At 44.7% G+C, this 7899-nt stretch overlaps 1 protein-coding gene across 1 annotated transcript; it reads left to right on the forward strand.

Moving 5' to 3' along the window:
* The first annotated feature begins 1711 nt into the window (after positions 1-1711).
* On the forward strand, positions 1712-3074 carry LOC124649634 (transcription factor MYB87-like). The gene is made up of 2 exons (XM_047189232.1): positions 1712-2008; positions 2146-3074. Exons 1-2 carry the CDS (start codon positions 1873-1875, stop codon positions 2871-2873), a joined length of 864 nt encoding a protein of 287 aa, XP_047045188.1. The 5' UTR covers positions 1712-1872; the 3' UTR covers positions 2874-3074.
* The last annotated feature ends 4825 nt before the right edge of the window (positions 3075-7899 follow it).

A 7899-nucleotide genomic window follows, 5' to 3' on the forward strand; every position in this document is an offset into this window, starting at 1 on the left:
GGGACAATTTTCACAATTTTCCCATCCCCTACATTGAAGTATATCCACCGTCCACACTCGATTGTGCATAATCAAACAAGCAAAGAATTTACATTTTGGGGGTGCCCTTACGCGCTCCAAACCGTGGCGTTGAGGGCTAGATGCCCTAAGCTTAAAGACTTCCAAAAGAAAATCATGATTAGTTGATTCTATCATATGCTTTTCTTTGTCGGTTTTAAACACTAAACCTTTATTTTTCATTTTTGGCGACAACATGAGTGACTTCATGTGCTGTCACAATACTTTCTGAGTTGGACCTACCTCTAATAAAGAAAATCTCTAGATAATCTTAGCTAATCTATTAGTAAGAACTTCAGTGAAAATCTTGAAAGAGCAATTTAAAGGACTAATGGGCCTAAATTTCTTCACTATCATAGCCAAAAAAATAAGCCTACTAATTCCCATCAAACCAAGGATCAAACATGGCCATCATATCAACTTTTATAATGTGTCAAAACTGTTGATAGAACATGAAAATTAGGCCATCTAGGGCAGGCACCACCAAAGTAAGAACTAACACGGCTTCTTTTGCCTCCTCTTCAGTAAACCTACATGGCATTCTCCTCAGGTATAACTTTTTCACGGTCAGAAAAAAAAGTTGACACTTTCTGAATCCGATCACGAAATAGTAGGCGAGGGCGACTCGCTCGATCACTCGCGTAACCGTGAAACAAAGTGTGTCCCCAGCATACGTAACGTCGGACACCCCCAAAACATCCGAGAAGTCAGAGCACCGCCCCGGCTCAATCATGCCCGTCATGATTCTAGCGTTTGCTCGCTGGGTAGACGAACAGAGAATTGGAGGAGCTGGACCACGGTACCCACCCGTGCGTAGGACGAAACAGAAAGCATCAGCCAAGCTGACCTCGCTCGTGTGGGCGTGGCCATGGCCACGCTCATGCATGTGGCCGATGCTCCGGCGTAGCAGTGTCCAGAATAATACGACCTGGAGCAAGGCGACGACGCCGGGCGCGCTGGCAAAGCCAAAGCGGCGACCGATCGGTGTCAAAGAGGTTGACGAAACCGGCAAAGCTGGATGGCTGGTAGGCTGGCCGACGGCGACCGCTTCCGTTCCGGCAAAGCTTTTTGCCTGCGTTTTGGCCCGAGAAGGACAGCGCCTAGGGACGGCACATGTCTTCCATGAACTTTAAGGTCAGCTTTGTCTTCCCTAGCGTTTGGACGCGAGCTCCGTCGGAGAATCTGAGCGAGACTTGGAGTGCAAATGCGCGATGGTTGTTAAGTTGCTCCTTTTTCGCCGATCTTTTTTGGGAGGGAGGGAGTAGAGCCTAGAATGGCTGTGCACTCTTCCGCGTACTTGGCTCCAAAGGGAAGCGATGATCATAGCGGTAAAAAAGATAGGGATTGTATTGACCGCGTGCATGAACGACCAAGACCAATAGACCAATAGACCAAGCAAGCTATAATTCTTCGTGTGAAACCACGGCGAACTCGGCTGTTTCGTCTAAAGGCGAGGCCAACAGCGATTGGGAATTTAAACAAAATACGGACGGTAGGACGACCAGGGAGACGTTGAAGTATACGATCGCGACGGCTCGGCGGGCGGCCAAGTGGATGAGAAGGAGGCCGTACCCTAGTACCGGCCGGGCTGGGAGAAGAAGGCGGGCGGCTATAAGAATCGGCGGTCGGTCGTCTACTTGTGTCAGCCCATAGTTCCGTGCTTAATTGTAACCTTGCTGTGGGTGGGTGTGAGTGAGACTCACTCCGTACGTTGGGAGAAGAAGCATTCGACGACGACGACGACGACCCTATTCCTCCGCCGTGATCGATCGATCGAGGAGACGCGTGTGTGAATATCATCAGTCGAGGGTTTAAATGGGGCGCGCGCCGTGCTGCGACAAGGAGAGGGTGAAGCGGGGGCCGTGGGCGCCGGAGGAGGACGAGCAGCTGCGGAACTACGTCCGGGCACACGGCATCGGCGGCAACTGGATCGCCCTCCCGCAGAAAGCAGGTACGACTCCACTGTCCATGTGTGTGGCATGGCAGCTAGCAAGCTGATCATGTCTGTCATGGTGGATTCTTGTTGTTGGCTGCACACGGTTTCCAGGATTTGTCGTCCCTGACGACTCCTGCTCATCGCTAATTCAGGTCTGAACCGCTGCGGCAAGAGCTGCCGCCTCCGGTGGCTCAACTACCTGCGGCCGGACATCAGGCACGGCGGCTACACCGACCACGAGGACCGCGTCATCTGCTCCCTCTACGCCTCCATCGGCAGCCGCTGGTCCATCATCGCCTCCAAGCTCCCAGGCCGCACCGACAACGACGTCAAGAACTACTGGAACACCAAGCTCAAGAAGAAGGCCATGCGTCAACAGTACCACGGCGGCGACGGAGTCACCCCCGGAGCCTTCTCCGCGCCCGGCGCTGCTGCTCTATCGTCCTGGAGCCAGGCCCAATGCACGCCAGCGCACTCATCCCTCTCGCCGTCCGCGTCCGCCTCCTCCTCCGTGGACACCAGCTCCTCAAGCGGGGACATGTGCTTCCCAGCCGCCGCCGCCGCCATGTACCAGCCACCGCAGCAGCCCATGCAGAGGATGGTACGCTTGGACACGCCTCCGCCGCCGCACACGGAGCTCGCACCCGTGCCGACCGCGGCCACTGCCACGATGCTCGACGACGAGTTCCTCGCCGATCTCGGCGCCTACGGTGACCTGCTGTTCGGCGGGCTGATGCAGGATGACAAGGCTGCCGTTGCCGGCTTGGAACTCTCGGCGGCGGCGTGCTACTTCCCCAACATGGCGGAGATGATGTGGGCCGCCGATCACGCCCACGCCAAGCCGCCGCAGCTGGGCGCCCTCTGCAATACCTTCACGTAGGATTCGTGACACTGACAAGAATGATCCACCTGATTCATGCTACTTGGAAGGTCGGCCGGACGATCCATTATTGGTAGCACCGCTCTTTGACTGAGTGGCGCTCTACCACTCTAGAGCATGTTTGCGGTTTCTACGAGAGATGAGATCGATCACATTTCAATTTATGCTACACATATCGAATATATGTACAGTTTAGATGTCTATGTGAACCGTCTGTACTGGAGTTTACTTACGGCTTGTGCTTTCGTAGATCTTCAAATCTTAAAATAGTGTAAACCAGCGAATGGGTATGTCGGATGATAACACGAGGTACATGTGCAGTTTAATTACCCCTGTCGTAGCTACGACAACTTCAAGAGAAATATTTTAGGGTTTTTTCTATGTTTAACTGCTATTTTTTAATTTTAATTAATCTATGAAAGGTGCTCGATTCAGTTGCACTTCAACTAAACCGAGTTGCACATTTGTTAGATCGATGTGGAACTCATTTTTTTTATAGAAAAGTGTAACTAAAGTATTTTTGTGTGGGTGAGACTTAAGAAATTCTTAGTCTACTCGACCGAGTCATTGACTAAGAAGACATAGAAAATCCGAATTTTATATGGCTCTCCATAACTTCATTTTTATTACTTCCTCCTTCCAATAAAAATATCCTAGACATTAGAGAGAATACTTTACTTGTTCTCCTCGAGACCTCGACAAGAATACGCCTTTTTCTACAACGAAACTCCAAAGTGACGACTGACGATACTAGATACAGTTACGTGACGCCGGCCATAGCGGTAATGTCGGTGTGCAAGTGCAACGTGAGCAACATGCATGGACCGCTTCACCCACAGGATCGAACCCTGGATATGTGTGCGTTCCATGATCAATCGATGCGGTTGTATATATACACGCAGCATGATGCTGCATCTCCTTGATTATTGACCCGTTCATAAGGCCACGAGGGAGAGAGAAGAGAGAAGCGTATATGTGGACGCTACGAACCTTTGCAAGATCCTCTCCTCCGTCGCGTTGCGAACACTCCACACCACCAGTACTATTATTTTTCCTCATGTCTCCTTTGATTTGATTATTACGTCGATCCATTCGATAATTGGTAAGTCTATGCTGGTCTCCGAGCACATGGTACGCTAATCAAACTTATTTAAGCATAGGCATGTCTCTCTATTGTCGTCTCTAAAAAAGTGATTGGAGACTTTGAGCTCGCGACAAAAGTGCCTATCGAGTTGACCGTGGAAACTAAGGTCGAGCATCGGCTTCGGAGAAGCTTCCTCATGACCTCGAGGCAGGCCGGGTGATTGGAGGGCGGATTTTCAGTCTTTCACCATTCACCACTGTACCGTACAAAAGGATTTAGTCCTGACTTATTATGGTTAGAGATCCCTGTGCATTTTTTTTCTCCCATTGTCTTGGGTTTTTAATTGTTATGTACTAGCATCATCCCTGGAGAATCATGCTAAGTAAGGAATTACTATGGCGGCCGGTCACATCGTAGGATCGTTTCCGACCTGAGACACAATTTGTGATAACTACAATTGAAGAGGTGCTTTTATGAGATTCGGAAAGTTCATCAGCTCGACTCAGACTTATAATTAGGACCGATTCTCTTGTACTTAATTTTTTAATAGACAGGGATCACCATCGTAGGTTCCACTGATGACATCAACGAAACCCACGCAGGCACATGTATTATGAAACATGCAAGCGTGTTTGGAGGTCTTAGAATCATAAAAATAGACAAACGAAAACAGGTTCCCGGAGCTAGGTTTTACAAAGCCAAATGGTGTATCCACAAGAGCTAAAAGGAACCAAAAGCAGGATGTACAAAGACAACCGAAACAACCAAACAGGGAAGAACACTAAAGCTGCTTCCAGCGTTGATATCGGTGTGTCCCAAGTCCCATGCGTTGCCGCTCGCCTGGCAGGTCTTTTAGCCAACCATCAGTTGGAAGTTTCTCTTTAAGCTTTGAAACATATGGCTGCAGAGCAGCTTCATAGCTGCATACATGGTTTCATTGAAGATGACCTTCCACCTCTTGACTGAGATAAAGATCATCCTCGGAATTTGGAGCAAATTTAGCCAAGGTTAACCATTAAGAATCATTTCATTTACAAATTCCCAGATACACCAAAGAGTAGCAGCACAAACCGAATTCGAAGCTGCATGTTTATGATTTGCTACCCAAAATTTGGCAATAGACATATAATCATTTCCAAAAGGTACAAATAAAGATTTAGAAATGATATGGCAAATTTGTTTGGCAACAATGCGCTAAAAAAATAAGTGATCTCTAGAATCATTATCAACACAAAAATGTAGCATTTAGGTTTGTTTAAGTGTCTAATCTTCAGGTTATCTCTAGTCATTAACTAATTTTGAGATAAAAGTCAAAGAAAGATATGCACTCTTGGAGGAATGTTGAGTTTACACATAGAGGAGTGAAAATTGGGGTAATCCAACCAAAATGATGATAGCATACAAATAAGAAGTACTAGAATACTCTCCTTTACTTTCATATATCCAAATGAGTGCATCAGTATCCTTCCGTGAACGCTGGCTAAGACGATCAAGAAAAAGCTTTCTGGTCTATGTACGATCGAGAGAACGATGGCGAGGCAAAGGTTGAGATTGTCTTGGCTAAGTATTGGAGATGCAAACACAAGTTACTTTCACACCAATGCCAACCATCGTAGGAGAATTTTTTTTATTGGCTCGTTACGTGAAGGGGACCTCACAATAAAAAAAATCATAAAGATATTGAGGAAATCATGTTCGATCATTACAAGAATAGGTTTGGCACGCCAACATCAAGATCAGTAAGTCTTGACCTGGATTTCATTGGCCTGAGGCAAACAGACCTACATCATTTAGATGAGGAGTTCACAGAAGAAGTTTGGGAAGCTATCAAAGAGATGCCGAAAGAGAAAGCACCAGGTCCAAATGGTTTCATCCTTGCTTTCTATCAGAAGTGTTGGTCGATCGTAAAAAAGGACTTACTTGCAGCTTTTTCGAGTTTCTATAATCTAGATGGCCGAGTCTCGACAAGGTAAATTCTGAATATATTGTTCTCCTTCCCAAAAAAACCAGGAGCATGGCTAGGTCAGGCACACCTATACCTCCATACTCTTTTTTCATACGGACTAGTTTCCAATTAGCTATGGAGGTTCCTACGCCCCTCAAAGTCATTCTAGAGGCAACTTGCCAACGTGTTGATGAGTTCTAGAGACAATTTTGAAAACTAAGATAAAAAGATAAATGGATATACTAGGTACACACGCTTTAATTAAGGTTATCCTAGCAGCATAAGAGAGAACTTTATCCTTCGAGCCTTCAATTCTCTTGAGAATTTTGCCTATAAGGGCTTGAATATCCTATCTTCCAAGTTTATCGCAATGTAAAAGAGCTCCTAAGTACATAATGTGAAAAGTACCTATAGAACATCCTAGAATGTGGGAAAAAGTTGAAATCTCATCCTCCTCTAAATAGAGAGGGACTAGTTCACTTTTTGAGTAATTAATCCTCATACTAGACACTTGTTCAAAACATGTAAGCACCTATTTCAGGTTTGTGGTTAAAATAGTTTCTTTGGCAGAGAAAAGGATGGTGTCATCTTCAGATTGAAGACGTATGACACCACCAGAACAATGATTGGAACCAAGACATTTGATAAGGTTAGAATTAGATGCTTTGATTAACATTTTGGTCAAAACATCAACAGTAAGATTAAAAAGTAAAGGGAAAGGGGCTCACCATGGCAAAAACCATTACCAGTAAGGAAAAAATCCCAATTAAATTGTTCAATTTGATTCCAAAAGAACCTTCATGAGCTACATGTTGTTTACCTGGAAGAACACGTTGGTGGGAGTTTTCTCTTGTTTCACTGGAAAGATATATGGATATATTTATTTTTGCAAACACCTCCTCGCAGGAGCCATATTACTTCTTCAGATAATGGAACAATTTTATGTCCAGCACTAGAGGTGCCAATTTATAAAAAGGTAAACAAAAGGTCATACGACCGGCTATATATATGCACTCTTTTGTACTACTCGGTTTTACTTGCTTGTGCACCTCGGTTCTACTTGTTGGATAAGAAAAACTATAACTCATCCTAATTATTAAGGATTGCCTCATTTGGTCATTTGAGCTGTCCTTTGCCATGTTTCACGTCCTAGTTTTCCCTTGAACTTATTAGGTGGACAACTCAACCCCATTGGCCATTGTATCTGAAATGACACAGCCTGGTCAAGTCAACTACACATATTCGGAGAAATTTACACAACTTTTAAAAAATTGGTTGGATGCAATGAACTTTAATACTCCCTCTGTTTCTAGATATAAGGTTTATAGTTTTTGAGAAAAGACTCCAAAATATAAGATATATTACGTTGGACAACCTATGTGGATATTTTTTTTAGGGATTGGCTTGTGTTTCCTTATCGTTTGAAAACTCATATATTTTCTCATGTGAATTCTTCAGGATCAACCCCGCCAAAACCTTGTGTAGTTTTCTCTCCACGTGTGTTTCTTAATTTCTATGCCAAAAACTATATACCTTATATCTAGAAACGGAGGGAGTATAATTCAGCATGTCCCTAACAAATATGAGCCAAAGTGCTGTGCCTAAACAACTATCACTTCGTACGAACAAACGGGTCAATGTTTTCAGTTAGTAAGAAAAACAATGTGGGATATGTCATGATGTCACTATGCCGTTACTAAGGGGTACAATGGGGCATGAGTTCTGAATTATGTAAATCTACACAACGCCATAATTAGAAAGTACAAACCAATTAATCTTACTTGGAAAAATCACATTTGAATCCGAGCTCCTATGTTTATGCTACATTTTTTTTTTGGAAAAATAGTAAACAAATTTAAAAGATCTGATTTTTTAATGACGAATATGAGAATGTTCTCTAACAACGTGCAACATTTTTCACTGACATGTGTGGTAGTCCATAAAAACATTTGGCGTCTGATTAGAGCATTCAGATTTGTTGTTTACAACACTTACAT

Source organism: Lolium rigidum, chromosome 4 (genome assembly GCF_022539505.1).
Source record: "Lolium rigidum isolate FL_2022 chromosome 4, APGP_CSIRO_Lrig_0.1, whole genome shotgun sequence".
NCBI classification, from domain to species: Eukaryota; Viridiplantae; Streptophyta; class Magnoliopsida; order Poales; family Poaceae; genus Lolium; species Lolium rigidum.

What these genes read in the sequence shown, in the direction of transcription:
- LOC124649634 (XM_047189232.1), top strand. Translation starts at nt 1,873, where the DNA reads ATGGGGCGCGCGCCGTGCTGCGACAAGGAGAGGGTGAAGCGGGGGCCG. An exon ending in CGCCCTCCCGCAGAAAGCAG is followed by an intron (nt 2,009 to 2,145) that starts GTACGACTCCAC and finishes TCGCTAATTCAG; the next exon opens with GTCTGAACCGCTGCGGCAAG.